The sequence below is a fragment of the Myotis daubentonii genome, chromosome 10, assembly GCF_963259705.1.
Source record: "Myotis daubentonii chromosome 10, mMyoDau2.1, whole genome shotgun sequence".
Classification (NCBI taxonomy): domain Eukaryota; kingdom Metazoa; phylum Chordata; class Mammalia; order Chiroptera; family Vespertilionidae; genus Myotis; species Myotis daubentonii.
Window position 1 is genome coordinate 76,301,726 of NC_081849.1, and position 23,254 is coordinate 76,324,979.

Sequence of the window (23,254 nt, forward strand, 5' to 3'; positions counted from 1 at the left end):
ATAAGTAAGTATCATATCCTTCAGGAGTTTATATATTCTTTTAAAATTTATGTTTTTCAGATTTGAATATTTTCAATTTCTTTAAAATTAGAGAAGTAGGCTTATTTTGATGGTATGACTTTAAGAAATATATATTGTTCCAGTAAAGTTTAATAACATAACGATTTCTAACACTGAAACCTGCCTTTAACAGATTGTGCTGTGTTGTCCCAAGTTTTCTGGATATTGAACTAAACATACAGCAAATGATTTTTCATTCATATTTTTTAAATTATAAACAGAAAGGTAGAGCTTGATCATAATACTTATCCATCCAAATGTCAAATCAAAGAAAATATTACTTTGAAATATTTTCTAAGTAATTAGCAATAGATAGAATAACTAAAGGATTCAAGAAATTATTATAAGGTTTATTTGTTTAAAAATTGAGCAGATTTGAGCTTGCTACTTTAATAGCATCAACCACATCTTTTCACTCTTGTACTTTTGGATATCTTTTTTGAGTTTGAGGAAAACTGGATGGAGTTACAGCTAATATGGAATAATTGAACATTGAGTGGGTGTGAACAAAATGGATCTCCGCTGTCATGTGTACTGCAATATAAGAACAAGCAAGAACTACTAGATTAAAATGAGAAGGAAAACAGTTCCTTTAAAAACTTGCAGAATCATTTTCTTGTTTTGAACATTAATTATTCATATTTTATCTCATTTAGCATTGGGAACTATAGATCTTGAGACCAGACCCACAATTACTTCATTTGATTATTTTTAGTAACTATTTTAAGTCCAACTTTTCCTGTGACTGATATGCCCTCTTTCGAGTTTTTATTTTACTAGATTGCTCCAATGCTTTTCTAAATGATTGAATATCTCTTTTTATGTGATTGTCCCATATAAAAAAGTATGTGCTTTCCTATTAAGTTGAAATTAATTTCATTTTCTATAGAAGAAACTATAATTTAGCACATTTACTTTTTTAATGCAAGTAACATAAAACACGTAGGCCCTAGTCCTGGCATTGCTGTTTAATCTGTTGTGGGATATTGGGTAAGTCACTTAATCTCTCTAGACCTCATTGTTCTCAACTTTAAGAGGAAGGATTAAAAATCTCTAAAATCGCCGAGACCGGTTTGGCTCAGTGGATAGAGCGTCAGCCTGTGGACTGAGAGGTCCCGGGTTCGATTCCGGTCAAGGGCATGTACCTGGGTTGCGGGCACAGGATGTGCAAGAGGCAGCTGATCGATGTTTCTCTCTCATCGATGTTTCTAACTCTTTCTGTCTCTCTCCCTTCCTCTCTGTGAAAAATCAATAAAATATATTTAAAAAAATCTCTAAAATCCTTATTTATAAGGTATTGAAAAACATCTTTTATGGTTCTAAAAATTATCTGATCAAAATAAGTTTTGAAAACATTTTGGAAGGCAATATCGCCATCTAGTGTTTTTTTCATAAAACTACCATTAAAAGCAAAATTAAATTTCTCCAAAGCTCTATGTATAGGTTAAATGGTAGAGAGGTATTGCCTCTGATATTTATCCGAGGACTGAGTGAAATTATATTAATGATAACATTGTCACCTTAACGCTGATCTTATTACTTGTGTTCTTGCCTTTTCACTCAAGCTTGAATTGTAGTTATACATTTATAGTAACTGTTTCATTAATTTTTATTTATAAAAAGATTATCCTGATCTGGAGGATGCTTCTGGTATAGATTAGTACAAGTAGCTTTGGGAATTCTAGATAATGCAGAGGATCTTCTGGGAGACCCTGGACACTGTTGGAACCATGGTAATATAAAATATCACTCATAACGTGAATAACAACAAATAATGTGACTAAACAAGCTTCAGAAATGGAAATCTCATTTAGATTACTGATTTAATTTTAATTTAACAAGATTAAATTGTGCTTTTCTTTGTGGCCCTAATGGAGTAGGCTACATTTTGAGCATATAAAATGGGAAAGGCAGTTTAATTCTTTCAGGTAGTGTTACCATACCTCAGTTCCATTAATGATGAAACTTACATATCTGAATTTCAAGCCTCGATCCTTTTTTTGATCTCTAAATCTGTGTGTTTACTGGACATAATCTCCTCCTAGATTATCTAAGTACCTTAAACATAGTTACAAAACCTATCTTCACATCCCCTCAAAAAAGTCTGTTTCTTTTACCTTATTCTCCACTTTAGTTAAAGGTATTCAGTCATTCTCACATATAAATATCTCATATAGACCATTGCAAAGAAAACTTGTTTTTCCTGCCTCTGTTCTTTTGCCCTAACATTCTTTTCTTCTATCTATAATAATAAAAGCATAATATGCTAATTAGACCAGACAGCCAAACAACCTTCCGGACATCCTTCTGGATGAAGCCGGGGCTGGGGGGCTGGGACTGCAAGGTCTGGTGCTGCGAGGGCCGAGCCCCTTGTACGAATTTCGTGCGGCGGGCCTTTAGTATTCTTATAAACTACCACCCCCCACTCCCTAGTAATAACAATGTTGAGCTATTAGCACTTTCCTAAACAGGTTGGGCTCTTGACTACATTTGTGATTCTACATAAGTTGTTTCCTTTTGTATGGAATTGGACTTCCCTGTTTCATTAGTCTGACAAATTTGTGGGTTGTTTTTTTTTTTCCCCTCTTTAATGTGCAGTTTTGACATTATCTGAAATCTTCCCTGAGTCCTACAGGCAACATCAGCACATCTTTCTCTATGTGTCCAGAGCATATTATTCATTCTTTTATGTAGTACATGGAGTATATTGTTATAATTTATATCTATATTGCCACCAGACTTTAAGGCTCTAAACAGCTACAACCATGGTTGGTTGGCTGGCTGTTAATGCAGTGCCTAGCTTAGAATTTAAGTAAATATTTGTAGTTTATAAAGAAATGAACACACTTGCCGAAACCAGTTTGGCTCAGTGGATAGAGCGTCGGCCTGCGGACTGAAAGGTCCCAGGTTCGATTACAGTCAAGGGCATGTACCTTGGTTGCGGGCACATCCCCAGTAGGAGATGTGCAGGAGGCAGCTGATCGATGTTTCTCTCTCATCGATGTTTCTAACTCTCTATCTCTCTCCCTTCCTCTCTGTAAAAAATCAATAAAATATATTTAAAAAAAAGAAAGAAATGAACACACTTAATTAGCATTTGTGCATGATACTATTCTTTTTATTATATTTTTTAAAATCCTCACCTGAGGATATGCTCTACTTATTTGAGAAAGAGGGGAAGGGAGAGAGAGAAAAAAAGAAATCAATGTATGAGAGACCTGGGAATCAAACAGGCAAGGTGCATGGAGCCACGCTCCAACCAACTGAATTACACGGACCAGGGCGCATGGTACTTTATTTATACTAGTGACCCAGTGCACGGATTCATGGACATTAAAAGGAAATTAACTAGAAGGTGGCCTGCAGGGTGGGACTGGGTGAGACGGGCCAGACACGTCCTGGAGCCAACCTCCCGCTCCCCCTCCCTGGTGTCTGGAGAGTGAATGGGGTCCCTGGGCAGGTGGGATCCCTCGGCCAGGCCTGCGGGGATCAGGCCAAAACTGGCTCTCTGACATCCCCTGAGGTGCCCCAGAGTGTGAGAGGGCACTCTGCAAAGTTGCTGTTGTGCAGGGTGTGGAACGCAAACGCAAGTGGGCAGTAAACCAGATTGGGGGCCGACAGTGCCCCAGCAACAACATAACCCACGCTGAGGGTGGAATTGCACGGCCCCGCAAGAAATAGGGCTCTCTCCTCTCTGGTTTTGGGGTGTGTCACCTGAGAACCTCTGCTGCCAAGTCATTGCAGCTTGGCACTCCTGCATTGAGTGTCTGCCCCCTTGTGGTTAGTGCATGTCATAGCAACCAGTTTGACACTTAGTATATTAGCCTTTTATATACTAACTAGAGGCCTGGTGCACAAAATTTGTGCATGGGTGAGGGGTCCCTCAGCCCGGCCTGCACCCTCTCCAATCCAGGAACCCTCGGGGGATGTCTGCCTGCCGGTCAGACATCCCTCTCTCAATCCAGGACCACTGGCTCCTAATCACTTGCCTACCTGATTGCCCCTTACCACCTCTGCCTGCTGGCCTGATGCCCCTAGCTGCTCCCCTGCCAGCCTGATCGCCCCTAACCGCCTCTGCCTGCTGGCCTGATTGCCCCCTAACTGCTCCCCTCTGCTGGCCTGATTGCCCCTAACCACCTCTGCCTAGGCCCCTGCCACCGTGGCTTTATCTGGAAGATGTCCGGTCTAATTAGCATATTACCCTTTTATTAGTATAAGTATATACTAGAGGCCCAATGCACGAAATTCGTGCAAGAGTAGGATGCCGGCACCAGCTTCTCTCTGACACTGGAACCTGGGCTTCCCTCCAGCCCAACAGGCACCTGGGACCCAGGCTTCCCTCGCAGCCCTGGCTTGTCCGGAAGGACATCTGGCCTAATTATCATATTACACTTTTATTATTATAGATAGATGGTTTCCTTTTACAATAGTTATTTTAAGGGAAAGCAGTCCTATGACATGGGTGGTGTGAATATCATTATTCTTACTCGCGTTTTATAAATTGAAGTTCAGAAAACTGAAGTTTTCACACCGTAAGTGGCAGAGCTAAGTAAGAATTAAACTTGGATTATTTGACAGAAAAGCTACTTATTTTCATTAAATTGGAGTGCTTCCCTTGTTGGACTCTGGATGTAACCTTGATTACCTAAAAAGTATTTTACAGGTGGAGAGCTCAAGTCTGCTTTGGAGATATATGGCAGTTTTTTGGAGCTCTTTTGTAGCAAATATTGTCTGCTGAATTTCATTGTCTCTGTTATCTTATCCTTCAAATATTGTGTTTTATTTTTGCTTAAAAAATGTTACCTTGCCGAAACCGTTTTCGCTCAGTGGATAGAGCGTCGGCCTGCAGACTTTAGGGTCCCGGGTTTGATTCCGGTCAAGGGCATGTACCTGGGTTGCGGGCACATCCCCAGTGGGAGATGTGCAGGAGGCAGCTGATCGATGTTTCTCTCTCATCGATGTTTCTAACTCTCTATGTCTCTCCCTTCCTCTCTGTAAAAAATCAATAAAATATATTTTTTAAAAAAAGTTACCTTATTACCAGGTTAGCAAGTGTGTGATATTTTAATTTCTGAATCTCACTTGAAGGTTCTTAAGTATCTAATAAGAAGAGAAATATTTTGGTAGCATTAAATATTTAAAATTACCTGGGATTTCACATGAAAGTTTTATTAGTAAAAATCCAATGACTTTACATTTTTTTAAAAACATATTTTATTGATTTTTTATAGAGAGGAAGGGAGAGAGATAGAGAGCTAGAAACATCGATGAGAGAGAAACATCGATCAGCTGCCTCCTGCACATCTCCCACTGGGGATGTGCCCGCAACCCAGGTACATGCCCCCGACCGGAATCGATCCTGGGACCTTTCAGTCCGCAGGCCCGACGCTCTATCCACTGAGCCAAACCGGTTTCAACGACTTTACATTTTAATATTTTTGTTTGCCACATTAAGGTAGATAGTTTAAAATAAAAAGAAAGTGTTTTTATTTTTAGGTGTTAATTCCCCAACTGTTCCCAAGAAATAGTTCTGCTTTTATTTTTTAAAATGTTATTGAGATTTACAGAGGAAAATATTTAGTAGAAATTGAAATTCAGAGTATATAACATTGTCACCATTATTTCTTTTTAAAAAAATATTTCTAAATTTTTAAATTGATTTGGGGTGGGGGGGAGAAAGAGAAACATCAGTGTGAGAGAGAAACATCTGTTGGTTTGTCTCCCTCACATGCTGCACGCTCCCTGACTAGGAATCCAACCCACACCCCAGGTATGTGCTCCAAGCAGGAACTGAACCCACCACCTTTTGTGTACCGCAGATACTCCAGCCAATAGCTACACCAGCTAGGGCAACACCATTATGTCTTGATCTTTACAAAATTCAGTTTTTGTCCATCTAAGAATGTAGCTCATTGGTATTCGTATTTTTTTTATTTTATTTTAATGGTGGAGAGATTTTATGTATTGGATGTGTTGCTAGGTTATGGGATGTATTGCTTGGAATTTAACTATGAGGATAAATTTGGTGTTCATCTATTTTTAGCTTTAACTTTTTTAAAGTATATTTGCTTTGTAACACCTAAGAACCTGACCATATGTTTTTCATGCCTGTTTTTCAGTAGGAATCAGTTTTTTTGTGTGTATGTGGAGAAATTGGGTAGACATCTCTCAGAAATGTAATTTTTAAAAATTCATTAGAAAAAATAAAGCATCATATATGTGGTGTCACATCAGTTTGCATCTTCTTTTTGTGATCTAGACAGGACCATCTTTAGAAGTTGACAGTAAGTAGACAAACCTAGTTTACCCAAGTTTCGAATATTCACTTTTGAGGAGTCTAGATTTTTATTTATTTGTCGGACTTTGGATGATATATTTTCATATTACAACAGTACTTCAGTTTTCTGGGATTTAAATGTTCTTGTTCCTAAACACAGTTTCAGTGCCTTTTACTTTTGTCTTTACGTTTGTAAGCGCAGCATCCTGATCATAGCATGGAATATTTTCTTCATAATGCTCTAAACCAGTGGTTCCCAACCTTCTGGCCCTTTAAATACAGTTCCTCATGTTGTGACCCAACCATAAAATTATTTTCGTTGCTACTTCATAACTGTTATGTTGCTACTGTTATGAATAGTAATGTAAATATTGATATGCAGGATGGTCTTAGGCGACCCCTGTGAAAGGGTTGTTCGATTGCCAAAGGGGTCACGACCCACAGGTTGAGAACCACTGCTCTGAACAGTTATTGACTGTGTGATTCAGTTGACCTTGTTTTTTGTTAATGCCACCTAGCAATTTGCTTTTATGATTAAAGTCCTTTTGTCTGCATACTTGCTCGATGTTTGCTTCTTTCGCATTAAACACTAAAGTGGAAAGTGATGTGTGGCACCTGTTTTGCAAAAATTTGGAATCATCAAGAAATTTTTCTTGACTTTAATAAAGCAAACTTTTTTATTGTCTATTGTCGGTGTTAACTTTTAAATGTTAAATGCTGGCATGACTCAATGCTTGAGTATTGACTTATGAACCAGGTCACGGTCTGATTCCCGGTCAGGGCACTTGCCAGGGTTGCGGGCTCAATCCCCAGTGGGGGCTGTGCAGGAGGCAGCCAATCAATGATTCACTCTCATCATTAATGTTTCTATCTCTCACTCTCCCTCTCCCTTCCTCTCTGAAATCAGTAAAAAATATTTTAAAAATGGTTTATTAAACTAGTTTATTAAAAAGCTTAAAGTTTTTTTTGAAAAACATTTAAAACATAATTTAAACTGCTAAAATGCTCTAAAGGTTGCCTAGAGCTTGAGATGTAAAATAATAATCTTATTTAAACTTCTTTCTCATTAGGATTTAGTAACCTTTATGTGTGTAATTTCTCCACATAATTCAACATGTTTTTTTGAAAAACATCTAAGCCTTTACCTGTGTGCTCATTTGGTTGTACGTCATCCTGGGCCTGTTCAGTTCCTGGTCAGGCCACATGCCTGGGTTGTGGGCTCTATCCCCTGTAGGGGGCGTGCAGGAAGCAGCGGATCAATGTTTATCTCTCACAGCGATGTTTCCCTCTCCCTCTCTCTTCCTCTCTCTCTAAAAATCAATAAAAACATTAAGAAAACCATCAACACTAATAAAAGAGAAAAATGGTAATTGGCGTACGAGCTACCCTTTTCATTGGCTAATCAGGGCTATATGCAAATTAACTGCCAACTAAGATTGGCAGTTAACTGCCAACAAGATGGCGGTTAATTTGCATATGTAGGCACAATGCAGGGAGGCGAAAGAGAAAGCAGGAAGAAGCCCCCTGCCACTGACAGTGATCGGAAACCCAGGGGGGAGCTAAGAGCTGGGGGGCAGAGCAAAGGCGACCCTGGGGCCGCCTTTGCCCTGCCCCCCAGCCATGATCAGAGAATCAGGCGCCTTTTCCGCCCTGGCTAGTGATAGCAGGAAGTGGGGTGGAGCCAGCGATGGGAGCTGGGCATGGTCGAAGCTGGCAGTCCCAGGAGCTAGGGGCCCCTTGCCTGGGCCTAAAGCGAAGCCCACGATCGCGGGGCCGCTGCAGCTGCGAGTCCCTGCTGCCCGGGCCGGACGCCTAGGCCAGAGGAGTCAGGCCTGGGCAAGGGGCCGATCCTGCGATTGGAGGGTGATGGGGGTCAACGCCTGAGGGCTCCCAGTATGTGAGAGGGGGCAGGCTGGGCTGAGGGACACTCCCCCCCACACACACACCCAGTGCACGAATTTCGTGCACCGGGCCCCTAGTTTTAAACATAAAAAGATTTTAAGATTAGCTATTTACAGATAGATTTATATTAATTTAAACATTTTCTTTACTATAGATAACTCGTTGCACTTTAGTAATAAGAGCATGGGTTTCATAGGCTTAGACGCTTGAAATGTTTTAGAAAACTAGTCTTCATAATTTTCACAAGTTTTGTTCTTTCACCCAGGTCGCTAATTCATGTATGTAACCTAAAGTTGCAGGCCCATAAACATTAAGGTGTCTGCCTATGCCAGCATTGTTAAGGCTTTGTGTGTGGGGTTCATAATAAAGAATGGTTTCTGGGCTTTAGCTCGTTTGGTTCAGTTGGATAGAGCATCGACATGTGGACTGACAGGTCCCAGGTTCGATTTCAGCCAAGGGCACATGCCCAAGTTATGGGCTGGATTTCTAGTAGGGGGCATGCAGGAGGCAGCCAGTCAATGATTCTCTCTCATCATTGATGTTTCTAGCTCTCTCTCCCTCTCCCTTCCTCTCTGAAATAATAAAAATATCTTTTTAAAAAATGACTACATTGAGCATGTATTATTATTATTTTTTTAAAAAGAATACTCTCTGGGGTCGTTTGACTCTTTGGGAAGGTAGAAAACCTAAAATAAGGTGTTTAATACAGTGGTTGGTGTGATACAAATTTCAGAATGTGAAAATAAATCTATTGTAAACAGAAATTAGTCATTATCGAGATGGGTCTTTCACTGTTCCTTGAAAGAGGTATAGGATTTGATTGAGAAAAATAGGGAAGGAATTTCAAATTTATAATGAGATAAACATATTTTTAAAGAATGATTAAGTCCAGTTTAATTAGAGTAGTGTGATACTAATTTAGTATCTATATTTTAAAAGACCTTATGTGAAAATAAGTGGTTTTGGTAAACAAACAAAAATCACTAAAAAAGGTATTTTAACAATGTTAGAAAAGTCAAATTCTAATTTGCTATTAAACATATACTTCTTATACTGTATTCCTTATTTTCGCAATTTATACCAAGGTCAATCTTTTTTCCTGCTTTGGCATACTGTTACTATAGTCCTGCCTGTGATAATGCTGTGATGCCCAGATTGATGGCATATAGCACAAGTGTTTAAATTATTTGGAGAAATTTGGCTGGGTGCAAGCTGCTGAGGTCTTACGCTATCTGGAACTTCAGACCTATGGTTAGTAAGAGGGAATTGCTTTATAAATTATACTAGAGACCCAGTGCATGAATTTGTGCACCAGTGGGATCCCTCAGCCTGGCCTGTGGGATCAGGCCGAAACTGGCTCTCCAACATCCCCCGAGTGGTCCTGGATTGTGAGAGGTGCAGGTCAGGCCAAGGGACCCCACTGGTGCATGATCAGGGCTGGGGAGGGATGCAGGAGGTTGGCCAGCCGGGGAGGGATTGTGGGAGGGCTCCATGGTGTGTCCGGCCTGTCTCGCTCAGTCCTGACCGGCCAGTTTCCAGAAGCAAGCTAACCTACTGGTCAGAGCGTCTGCCCCCGGGTGGCCGGGTGGTCAGTGCACGTCATAGTGAGCAGTTGAACGACCTTAGCATATCATTAGCATATTACGCTTTGATTGGTTGAACAGCCAACCCGTCGACTGGACACTTAGCATATTAGGCTTTTATTATATAGGATACTCCTTTCCCTATTCCCAAAACTGATTCAGGGCTAAGCCAACCTCAAGTGAAATACAACCTTAATGGGGCATTTCCTATGAGATGGCCTTGGCATTCTTGTGATTCAGATGATATCCAGAAAGAGGTTTAGAGTTGATCTAAACACATAGTGATTAACCTGAAGTATATATCCTAAACACGATCAGTGCAACAACCACCTCTAACTTCTTAAGACCCTCTTTAGTCATTTAAATCAGCAGAGTATGATCATTCTCTAAGGACTGAAAACATTTTGCCAGAGAATTTGTACTGTGGTGGTAAAACTTGTCCCTAATACAACTTACTAGATAATCTCTTCTATGGTAAATAAAGAGATAGCAGTATATATATGCCCCCTCTGTTAGAAGGTGACAAAGGAATCATCTGATAAAGTATTATACCTGTTGCTAGTGATTTTTTGCAGCATAGACTTCAGCTACTACAATCTACATTTCTGTACTTTCTGTTCACCTACTAAAGTGGATTAAAACCAATGAAAGATTGCCAGAGATATGCCCAGTTGAAAACTTTTGTTAGGTGTTCCAGTTGAAACTTTATCTTGCTACATATTGGTAATTTGCCAGGTTTGGTCAAAATCAACTCTCTTTAAGCCAGTAAATCTCTTTAAACATTATTATAGAAAGGAAAAGCAGTACTGAACAGTGGAGTTGATAAAAAGACCTTTCTTTGGCCACATTATAATTAAAAGCAGCCAATTTTTATTTTTTATATATTAAGGGATTTTTCAGTTAATCACATTGCTCACATGTATTTTATGATCATATATTATCTGTCTGTATTTAGTAGGCATATGAAAGTGATTTTAGGATTTTAGTTTATTTTTGGGCAGCCAAACTAATATTTCCTAAGAGAATTTCTCTTATTCTAACAGATAATAAATCTAAAGAGTTGGTGTGTTTTTTTGTTTTGTTTTGTTTTGCTTTGTTTTAGTCGGCCATATACTAACAAGGTCATCACTTTATGGTACCGTCCACCTGAACTGCTGTTGGGAGAAGAACGGTATACACCGGCTATTGATGTGTGGAGCTGTGGGTAAGATAGATTTATTGATTGGTTTAATTTACTTGAAACCTTTGTTAAGTAAAATCCATATCATTTGCTAATGATGGGTATTTTTTCCATTAGATGTATCCTTGGTGAACTCTTCACTAAAAAACCTATATTTCAAGCAAATCAGGAACTTGCACAACTAGAATTAATAAGGTAAGCTTATGATTGTAATATTTGCCGAGTGGAGGTTGTTATACTCTGTAGGATATTTAAAATCTTTCAGAATGTTTTCAGAGGGAGAACAGCATGATCCTCTTGAAGGCACTAATGACTGCTGAATGACCGAGAAACTAGAATGCAGGCACTTTGATCTAGTAAAATTAAGGATCTTAAGGTCTCTAAATCAGTGTGTGTGTGTGTGTGTGTGTGTGTGTGTGTGTGTGTGTGTGTGTGTGTGTGTGAGATTAAATCAAAGGGCTTGAAGTAGAAAAGATGAGACTGGGAAGGAAGAATAAATATGAGGGAGGAGAAAATGAATGGTAGATACATTTTCATTAAGTATGACAGGATGGAAGAATTAATGGTTTGGGATATTGCAAAGAAATACTCTTATTTTATATACATTTGCATATATGTTTAAATGTATCTACATATGTATACACAGCAAAATATATTCATCATGAAGCATGGGTCTTCATGATTTGAGCCCATCATATGACCTAGGTTGTAAGTAATTATCATACATCAGTCACCTTTCTCTTCATCTAATATTTTAAATAATTTTTTTTAAAAAAGAGCTTTCCCGCCCTGGCTGGCTTGGCTTGGTGGGTAGAGCATCAGCCTGTGGACTGAGGGGTCCCGGGTTCGATTCTGGCCAAGGGCACATGCCTGGGTTGAGGGCTTGGTCCCCAGTGGGGGGCATGCGGGAGGCAGCCGATTGCTGATTCTCTCTCATCATTGATGTTTCTCTCTCTCCCCTCTCCCGTCCTCTCTGAGGTCAATGAAGAAATATATTTAAAAAAAAAAAAAAGAGCTTTCCCCCCATATATAATACTGGAGGCCTGGTGCACGAAAATTCGTGCACCTGGGGGGGGGGTATCCCTCAGCCCGGCCTGCGCCCTCTCACAGTCCAGGAGCCCTCAGGGATGTCCACTTGCTGGCTTAGGCCTGCTCCCCGGGGGATTGGGCCTAAACTGGCAGTCAGACATCCCTCTGGCAGCTCAGGAGCCCTTGGGGGATGTCTAACTAATGGCTTAGCGCTGCTGCAGAGGTGGGAGAGGCTCCCGTCACCGCCGCTGTGCTGGCCAGCTGTGAGCTGGCTTCTGGCTGAGTGGCACTCCCTCTGTGGAAGCACACTAACCACCAGGGGACAGCTCCTTCGCCTAGTGTCTGCCCCCTGCTGGTCAGTGCGCATCATACTGACCAGTCGTTCCACTGTTGGGGTCAATTTGCATATTACCCCTTTATTATATAGGCTTAATTTACAACTTGTAAGATTTGCATAAGTATTTTAAAATAGGCATGAAAACTTTTAGAAAAGAAATTGATATGAGACAGATACCAATATACTATGAATTTTTCCTTAATAGACTTGTTATATTAGTAGATAACTTTCCATTTCTTCTGTGAATAATACTAGCTTAGATAACATGGGAAGCTGAATTTTTGCAGCTAGTAACTCTGGTAACCATCCCACTAGTTGAAGAGTATGATGACCAAGAGGCAGTTGTTTCCAATCTTTCATGCCAACTTTTTATTGCTGTATATTTGTCATTTAATTAACAGATGCAGTGCTTTGCAAGGACTTAAAGTTTGGCAAATAGATATAAATTAGAAAGAAAAGTCATAAAAATTTAGAAGACACTCTGATTGTTTTAAATCCTTGGTGATATGTATCGATGTGGTTTATGCAAGAAAGCTAATGTAGAATCCCATTCAGTGAATCCTCTGTGCAAAGAGAAAGTGTTGGCTATGTCAGGAGATTGGAGAATAAATGTTCATTTATAAATTTTATGTTAAAATAAAAATGTTTAAATTATGTATGTGTATCTTTTTTTTTATGATTCCCTCTGACCATTTTTTCAGTTTACTTACTGTTTGTTCTGATTGTATTGGATACTAGGGCATCTATTTTAATAATAAGTTCACACATATGATGCAAGCATTGTTCTAAGAATTTCATCTGAATTGGCCACATTTGAGCTCTTTAACAACCCTTTGTCTTCTTTTTATAAAGTTAAGAAAAACAGACTTTACAGAAATAAAGAATTTGTCCAGGGTCAAATAACTAGAATGGTGACAAAATTAAAATTTAAATGTAGGCATTTTTACCTTAGTATCCAAACTTTTAATCAATTCTCAGTACAATGTAAGAAATAAAGCTTTTTACAAAGTTAGTGTGATACAAACTTCAAATTGACAAAGACAACATGAAAAATTTCTATAGAATATTAGTCCAAAAATTCAAAAGGAGAGATTAGCCAATAGTGTCAGGCTTTTCATTAGAAAATTAACTTGCAGAAAGTCAAGTAAAAGTTCACTTCAAGAATAAAGGATGCTTCGCTTTAGGAAGTCTGTTCTTATAACTCTACATTTTAATAGAAGTAAAATAATATGGTTATCTTGATAGGTGTTGAATAGGTATTTTCTAGAAATATAAACTTGCTAAACTGAGGAAGTGTAGAGAGATATTTCTTTAACATGATAAAAATGTATATCACAAATTAGTAACCTGAATAATATTTAGTGGTGAAATATTAGAAGTAAAGACAAGAATGATAAAAAGTTGTCTTCTAGTATTATTTAAGAGTGTTTGAGAAGTACTAACCAGTTACCTAAGAGAATTATGTATGTGTATCTTTTTATGGGATCCAATAAGAGGTATAACAGTGGAAAAATGAAGGCAGAATTGTCATAATTCATATATGACTAGAGGCCCGATGCACAAAATTCGTCCGGAAGGTCATTCAGCTGTCCAGTCTAATTAGCATATTACACTTTTATTATTATAGATAACATCACATATATGCATGCAACATAGAAAGGAATTACCTGAAACATCTTAAATAACAAGTTTGGTAAAATGGGGAAGTGTTAAAATTGAGTGTGTGTGTGTGTGTGTATACACAAAAATGTGCTAATATATGTTATATAATCATACATACATATTAAAAACAATAGCTTTTATAAAATATGAACCAATAATCACCAGTTAGAAACATGGTGGGAAAGATGATTTTTTAAAAACCACCACCATATATTCTCCAGAAATATTAAAAACTATAATGTCCTGCTTAAAACTATAAATAAGATTGAATAACTATTATATAGACATAACTTGTTTTAGACTAGGAAGACTTAATTGTTTTTAAATATGATAATTCATTCTATATCATTGTAGTTCTAATGAGAACTTAAAAAATATTTTGAAATGATGTTTGATTTTTGATATTCATCCTGGAGTGATAAATATGGCAATAATCAAGAAAATTCTCAAAAAGAAGGAAAATTTGGCATATCATATGTTAAAACAAAATTATAGTAACTAATAAGACTATTTTGTACTGGCACATGATACATAGATAAATCAATAGGATTATATGGAAAGTCCAGAAATAAACCAAGTTTATATGGACCTTACATTATAATACAGAAGACATTTCAAGTTAGGAGATTAATTGAACAGTATTTATTGACTGCTGGTTGTGTGCCAGTTCATAGGTTCTTTTAGGACACAACGGAGGGTCAAGGCTATATCCTCAGTGCCTCATAACTGGCACACAACTTCTTTTACTTTCTAGTTGAAGACAGCAAACATAAACAATAAAATATATCGAGTGATTATATGTGAAAGGGGATGGAAAATGGTAGAAGGTAGTGTTGTAGGTAGAAGGGATGTCTCTCCCATAAGGTAGCATTTGAGCAGAGATCTGAAAGAAATGAAGGAACAGCAAAGTAATCAAAATCCCGAGGCATGAGTGTAGTTGAGTTATTTACGAGCATGTTAGCTTAGTGTGAACCACGTGGGAAAAGAAAGAAAGCGCAGTCCATCTGCTTAGCAGGGAAGTGTATAGTAATTAACAAGGAAATGGTAGATCTCAAGGTACTAACATGGAAAAGCAGCATGATTCCATGAAAAGAGCAGTTTTCCAGAAGTCTATGTTTAATTTGATCCCATTTAGGTAAAACAAACACATCAAGAGTCTGGAATTATCAGCATGGACCTGTTTTGCTTTCCAGTTTATATATTTCAGAATGTTTTTGTTTTGTTGGTAAGAGACCATATTTAAAACAGAAAGAGATGCTTCACCTTTGATTCTATAGCATTATTTTTAAAATATGAAGAGAAAATGGAAGTTTCTGATAAAAGAAACAAGTCTCTGATTTGAAGGAGGCAGCAGAGTGTATTGAAAGGGGTGGGCTTTGGAATCTTACCGACCTCCGTTCTAATGACCATCAGCCACTTCCTGCACTTGTGACTTACGGTAAGTTCCGTAGTGTTTGTTTCTCCACAAGTAAAACAGGACTTATGCTTAGGGTTATAAGAATTAAATAAATGTAAGTTTCCAATACATACTCCTCCCCCCCCCCCCCATCTTATTTGCAGTAATGCTGGGATATTTCTGTCATCTTAAAAACAAAACAAAACACCTCAGGAATGATGAGGTCCAGAGTTTATATTATAAAAATAATGTGTAAACTGATCAAGAGTGGGAATACTAATCAGAATCTGTCTTAAAGAGCTTTATACTACTACAGTAGGCAGGTAGTCTGTATGTTGCTTTGTCCCAAAAAGTATCTTAGGCAGATCACAAAAGTTTTGTGATAGAAGAGCATAGGTTAAAAAGTGATGACAAGCCCTGGCCTGTTACCTGAGTTGGTTAGAGTGTCCTCTTGATACACCAAGGTTGCAGGTTTGATCCCTGGTCAGGGCACATGTAAAAATCAACCAGTGAATGCATAAATAAGTGGAACAACAAATCGATGTTTCTCCCTCTCCCTCTCCCTCCCCCCTCCCCTTCTCTCTCCCTTTTCCCTTCTCCCCTTCCCTCTTCCTCTCCCTCTCCCTCCCCCTTCCTCCCTCCCCGTCTCCACCTCCCCCTCCTTTCTCCCCGCTTTTTCTCTCTCTAAAGTTTTTAAAAAGTGATGGAAAAAGTGAAAAGCAAAGGTGAGGACATAGTGGGATGAATGAAGGCAAAAATGTTTTTACACAAGAGTCAACCCTTTTTAAGACTTCTTGCTGCCAGCGAAAGACTGTTTATATATCACACAGTGTACATTACTTATGAAATAAAAGACACTTATAATCATGGAAGAAATTGAAAATAGATTGGAGTGAAAAGAATCCTGCTTCTCTCTATCCAGCCTTCCCCTATTCCCCCCACTACTCTTCCCTCCAAAGCCTCAGGCTTGGATGGTGACTCAGGTGAAATTTTAAAAACATTAACAGCACAGGCTTTGGCTTTTTTCAGAATATAGGAAAAGAAGGAAAGTTCCCATTTTTTTAAAAAAAATGAAGCATATGTAAATAATAACATAAAAAAATTCTGTAGACTTGTGCTTCTTAAGCAGTTTTGGTCTCAAAACTTATCTACACTTTTAAATATTATGAAAGGCCCCAGAAGCTTTTGTTTATGTTGATAGTATTTATTGATATTTACCACATCTGAAATTAAAACTGATAAATTAAAAATACGTTTAATTCATTTAAAAATAATAGGTTAAAAATAACATCTAAAATTGTAAAAAATCATCTTCTGAATGGAAATAAATGTTGGTGAAATGAATAGCATTTTTATATTTTTAGAAATCTTTTACTTTTTGGCTTAGTAAGTACATCTGGGATCCTTATGTCTGTGATACACTGTTCTCACTAGTCTTTTCAAATCTTTGTGCATATTCTTTTTTGAAACTGCACTAAATAAATGGTAATTTTTTTGCAGGTTAGTTATGTGCAATCTGAAACCAAATGAAGGAATAGTTTGTACTCTAATATATTGAAATCCATTGGTCTCTCTTACCATCTGAATGGATTTTTTACAACTCTGATGATTTTATAAATTGTATATTGGTCATTTGGAAAATATTGTATCACTGAATTGGGCATCTCTTCCACATGTAACATTTCATTATATATTATTTATTATCACCACTGTTCTCAGGAGAGGAGCCTGTAGGTATTTATTAAGAAGCTGTCAATTTCATGGGGTAGATAATAAGCTTTCTAGTATTCTGATTTTTCTCCTGAAAGCTCGAATTGTGTAATTGGCAGTAAATATTGCAATTGTCTTCCTTGAAGTAAAAAGCTGACTTTGAACATATTTGAGAAAATGTCTGACAGATACCCGAGTCTGAATGATCATAGTTTGTAGTTGTTTTTGCAGGTAAAAGTGATCCGTGAATAAAGCAGCTACTTCAGCTTGCAACTCAAATAATTGTTCAGGTGCTTCTCAAGGTAGCTATCAGATTTTGTTGTGCAGAAGTGCTTTATGAGTATTTTATATTTCATTACTGAGAATGTTAAAAAGATATATCCTCAAAGTATTAGGTTTAATACATTAATATTTTTTACTGCTTCAACAAGTACATTCTTAAGTGACACTGGCTTCCGCCTTGCTCCTAGATTGTGTGGTAATGAAGAGTACTTACTGCTTTGTGTCATTGCCTTGAATCATGTTAAGGTTCTGGTAGTTTTACCCACTATTGGCTGTCTACTATCAGTAGTAAGTCAACATATTGAAAAGGACACATAATGTCTTAGTAATACCTTCAAAGTGCCAGGCCCTTGAAGGGCCTAGGGAACACCCAAGGGTCTTTGGACCCCAATTTTGAAAACCGCTGCTATATACCAATCTCACATGAGTATTGATGCAGGACAAATTAACAAGTAGAATGCAGCATATTACTAAAATAATAGTACTTTTATTAGGCCTAGGTGGCATTCCTTTTCTGAATGTAAGGATAATCAAGTATTAAGGAAATTTTTTACTACATTAGTAGCTTAGGGAAGGAAATGCAGATAATGATTATAAGGTTTCTAAAAATTAAACTGATTACACTAAAGCATCCTTTAAATATTTAAATCCATAGTAAAAAGGAATAAAAAATGCTTCCTGAATAGGACATCTGGCTGAATTTTTGTGTACCAGTAACTATCTTTATTATGTATTGTTTTCAAATGAAAGTCATCATCTTTCCCAGTGGTAAGCAATGAAAGTACTCCCATTAAAATCAGAAACAAAGCAAAATTATCCAGTATTGTGTAGCACATAATTATCATTCTTACATTGATTGGAAATTACTATATAATGTAACATGCCATAATGATAAAGAGGTATACTCATTTGAAAAAATGGATGAATTTTGATTACAGGTAATACAATTATAAACCTAGAAAGCCTCAAAGAAACTACTACTAAAACTGTTAGGAGTCATAGGATCTCAGATGGCTGCTTAAAATTTTTATGTCAAATTTCAAGCTTTTCCTACAGTAAAACTTTCCTACTTACTGCTTAGGGAATACAACAAGGATAGGAATTTTTAAAAAGTAAAAACAAAACACACACCTGTAAAAAGAAATATATAAGCCCTAGCCGGTTTGGCTCAGTGGATCGAGCGTCAGCCTACGGACTAAAGGGTCCCCGGTTTGATTCTGGCCAAGGGCACATGCCAGTGGGGGGCGTGCAGGAGGCAGCCGATCAAGGATTCTCATCATTGATGTTTCTGTCTCTCTCCCTTCCTCTCTCAAATTAATAAAAAATATACATTTAAAAAATATGTAAGATCTAATTGAAGAAATATATATTAAAATGAATGAAATATTAAAAGTTTAATATTTTTGTGATAGAAATATTAAGCTTTGTAAGGATAGCAATACTTTCTGAGTTAATCTATAAATTCAGAGCAGTAGTTGAATTCCAATAGGATGCTCTTACTTATGGAGTGTGGCAGTATTGATTCTACATTTTAGCTGTAAGGAAATTCTGAGAAGACTAATTAGAGGAATGGGTAGGTAGAGGGGTTTGTCCTGTCAGCCTCATAAAAAATGTAGAACTCATATTGTATTGACATCAGAATATATAAGTCAGGTAATAGATTTCAAAATTAGACATCAAATATTTGCGGTTTAGCATACGATACATTTTAAGACATTTTCAGTAAATGATTTTCAGATAGCTGGCTGATCATCAGGCACAGATGTTGCAAATATGTAGTTATCAATTCCTATCTGCTTCCCTAGTTTCTAGTAACTTTCCATGCCTCAGTATGTCTATTCCATCCTGAATGCTGGTACCAATTGATAATTTTAAGACGTAGATAATTTCCCACCACATATATAATGAAGTAATTAAAACTCTTTAGCTAAGAGGTATTGAAACTGATATTTATTATAAGGCTATTAATGGGCCAGGATGCTAGCTCATTTAATTTGACAGCTCTTAAGTAAAATTAATCTGTTTTATGAAAGAAGAAACAGATTCTTATGCAATGCAATTTGATCATTATCACATAGGATTCAGTTCTGAAGTTTGTCTTCATTGTACAGTTGACCGTTGAATAACACGGGAGGTTGTGGCACTGACCCCAGATGCAATCAAATCTGAGTATAACTTCTGACTCCCCCCAAACTGAAGTACTAATAGCCTACTGCTGTCAGAGGCCTTGCCAAATAACAGAAACAGTCAGCTAATAAATATCCTGTTACATGTATACTGTACTCTTACAATAAAGTAAGCTAGAGGAAAGAAATGTTATTGTAAGCAAAATACATTTACAGCATTTATTGAAAAAGATCTGTGTATAAGTGGACTCGTGCAGAACTGGATTGTTTAAGGGTCAACTTTAGTTAGGCAAACTGCCTCTTTTAAAACTGAATTGTGTGGCCCCTGTTTATCTTCCAGGTAAACCTCCCTGAGCTCTAAATTCCTCCTGTACTGATTTTCTTAGTCTTCCTCCTAAATGTCTAAATTTGGCCACTTCATACTTTTGCCTGAGTACTTCTCTTTGCCATTAACATATTTTATTCCCTTTCCCACCTGTATATTGTTTAAAGGTCATGGTTTCCAAATAATAATTTAGTAAGACAAGCGTACATGTAAACAACTAAAATACAAAGCAGGATGAAATAGTATCAAAGGAAACAAGTAGCATGCACAGAGCAATCATTTTGAGTAGTATTGGGGATAAAGAAGGCTTCTGTGAATGGATTACTTTTTATCTGACCCTTGAGAAGTGAAAAAGATTTAGCTAGGTAGGATCTAGGGCAGTGATGGCGAACCTTTTGAGCTCGGCGTGTCAGCATTTTGAAAAACCCTAACTTAACTCTGGTGCCGTGTCACATATAGAAATTTTTGGTTATTTGCAACCATAGTAAAACAAAGACATATTTTTTATATTTATTTTATATATTTAAATGCCATTTAACAAAGAAAAATCAACCAAAAAATGAGTTCGCGTGTCACCTCTGACATGCGTGTCATAGGTTCGCCATCACTGATCTAGGGAGAAAGGAATATGAGCGTCAGTATGGAGGCATGGTTGGTCTGTGGGGAGAGAGGAATTGGGAGATGAGACTAGGGAAGGCAGTTTGGGACCAGATTATAAAAGGCCATGCTCCTAGTTTGGCTTTCTTCCCTAAAAAAGAAAAGATTGGGAGTGGACAACGAATAAGATTTTGGTACTTTTCTTAAAGCTTGGGCTTATAAAAATCAAAAACTATAGTAGTCCCCATTATCTGTGGTTTCAATTTCGGTTACCCTCGGTCTGAAAATATTAAATGTAACATTCTAGAAATAAAACATAGTTTTAAGTTATGTGATGTTCCTGGTAGTGCAATGATGAAATCTTACGTCATCCCATTCCTTCCCACGGGGAACATGAATCATCCCTTTGTTCAGGATGTCCACACTGTATAAGGTTAAGTACAGTGCAATAAGATATTTTGAGAGAGCCCTAGCTGGTGGTGTTCAGTTGGTTGGAGCATCATACCATACACAAAGAAGTGGCAGGTTCAATTCCAGGTCAGGACACATACCCAGGGTGTGGGTTCAATCCCCAATCAGGGTGTGTGCAGGAGGCAGTCAATCAATGTTTCTTTCTCACATAGATATTTCTCTCTTGCTATTTCTGTCTCTGCAATCAATAAAATTAAAAAATTATAAAATAAATTTTTATTAAAAAAAGGATTTTGCCCAGCCGGTGTGGCTCAGTGCCAGGAGCCGGTCCATGCTTGCTGTTTCAAGGGACCTGGCATATATGGCATACTGTTCTTAATATGTTTGCTCACCTTCTTGGTGCTGTGTTTTAACCAAGGTCACCTCTCCGAGAAAGGTTGAATCCCCAGGTAGGGATTTTCCCCTGAAGTTAGGGAGGGAATAAAACCCCTCAACTAAGTGCCAGGTGGGTAATTAATCCCTTTAACTACGAACAATCATGCTTAAACTACATAATCTTTTCTCCCTGGAATGGAGATAAGAAACGCCCTAACCTTTGTAATAGAGATTGATAGGATTGAATCAACTGGTATAAATACAGTTGTAACAAGACAGAAACACTCAGAACTCAGAACACAGAAATCAGGAGACAGAATTCAGAAGACAGGAAGACTCAGAACTTAGAACAGAATCAAGAAGACAGAACCCAGAACCAGACAGAGAGAGACAGAACTCAGAACACAGAACTAAGGACACAAGGCTTGGAAGACAGGACCAAGAGAGACAGAGCCTAGGCACAGAACCTACAAAGAACGTTCTCTAGAGACAGAAGAACTTCGCTGGCGAGAGCATGCCGGAGGATCCTGGACAGGAACTGGCCTCGGAGCCTAGAGACAGAGCCTAGCAGGAGAACATGGCAAGGGATCCTGGACTGAACCTGACTACAGAAATATGGCAAGAGAACCTGACTAGAACCTGGTGACTGGACCTGGCTGGAGAACCAGCAGAGCCTCTCTGGAGATCGAGACCAGAACTTGGCTGGAGATCCTGGCTAGGCTGCTGATCAACTGAACGCTGTCTCCGTGACATTCCTTCTTCGCCGACTCCGTCCACACCTTTGGGGACCCCTGGACCCGCTGGGGTTTGGACCCCGGCATATGGCGCCCGAACAGGGACACCTAGGTAAGCGCCCCTTGCCGGGAGCCGGTCCATCCTTGCTGTTTCAAGGGACCTGGCATATATGGCATACGGTTCTTAATATGTTTGCTCACCTTCTTGGCGCTGTGTTTTAACCAAAGTCACCTCTGAGAAAGGTTGAATCCCCAGGTAGGGATTTTCCCCTGAAGTTAGGGAGGGAATAAAACCCCTCAACTAAGTGCCAGGTGGGTAATTAATCCCTTTAACTACGAACAATCATGCTTAAACTACATAATCTTTTCTCCCTGGAATGGAGATAAGAAACGCCCTAACCTTTGTAATAGAGATTGATAGGATTGAATCAACTGGTATAAATACAGTTGTAACAAGACAGAAACACTCAGAACTCAGAACACAGAAATCATGAGACAGAATTCAGAACTCAGAACTTAGAACAGAATCAAGAAGACAGAGCCTACACGGAGCCTGGAGACAGAAGAACTTCGCTGGAGAGAGCATGCCGGAGGATCCTGGACAGGAACTGGCCTCGGAGCCTAGAGACAGAGCCTAGCAGGAGAACATGGCAAGGGATCCTGGACTGAACCTGACTACAGAAATATGGCAAGAGAACCTGACTAGAACCTGGTGACTGGACCTGGCTGGAGAACCAGCAGAGCCTCTCTGGAGATCGAGACCAGAACTTGGCTGGAGATCCTGGCTAGGCTGCTGATCAACTGAACGCTGTCTCCGTGACATTCCTTCTTCGCCGACTCCGTCCACACCTTTGGGGACCCCTGGACCCGCTGGGGTTTGGACCCCGGCATATGGCGCCCGAACAGGGACCCCTAGGTAAGCGCCCCACACTCGGGACGGATCGGACTCCACCGTAGGAATAGGGTGGATAGTCTTCGCCGACTCCGTCCACACCTTTGGGAACCCATGGAACAGGATTCCCTTAGGTAAGCCGCCCCATTGAGAACCTCCACACTCGGGACGGATCAGACTCCACCGTAGGAAGAGGGTGGATAGTCTTCGCCGACTCCGTCCACACCTTTGGGAACCCCTGGAACAGGATTCCCTTAGGTAAGCCCCCCCATTGAGAACCCCACACTCGGGACGGATAGGACTCCACTGTAGGAAGAAGGTGGATAGTCTTCGCCGACTCCGTCCACACCTTTGGGAACCCCTGGAACAGGATTCC

The 23,254-nt window shown here is 38.8% G+C and overlaps 1 protein-coding gene across 4 annotated transcripts in view; it reads left to right on the top strand.

Moving 5' to 3' along the window:
• The window catches only part of CDK13 (cyclin dependent kinase 13), a 123,710-nt gene that overhangs the window by 77,084 nt on the left and 23,372 nt on the right, over positions 1 to 23,254 (top strand). For all 4 annotated transcript variants that reach the window (XM_059655734.1, XM_059655736.1, XM_059655735.1 and 1 more), the window contains exons 8-9: positions 10,925 to 11,026; positions 11,120 to 11,197. In XM_059655734.1, the coding sequence (XP_059511717.1) occupies positions 10,925 to 11,026; positions 11,120 to 11,197 (180 nt within the window). The remainder of the gene's footprint in view (positions 1 to 10,924; positions 11,027 to 11,119; positions 11,198 to 23,254) is intronic.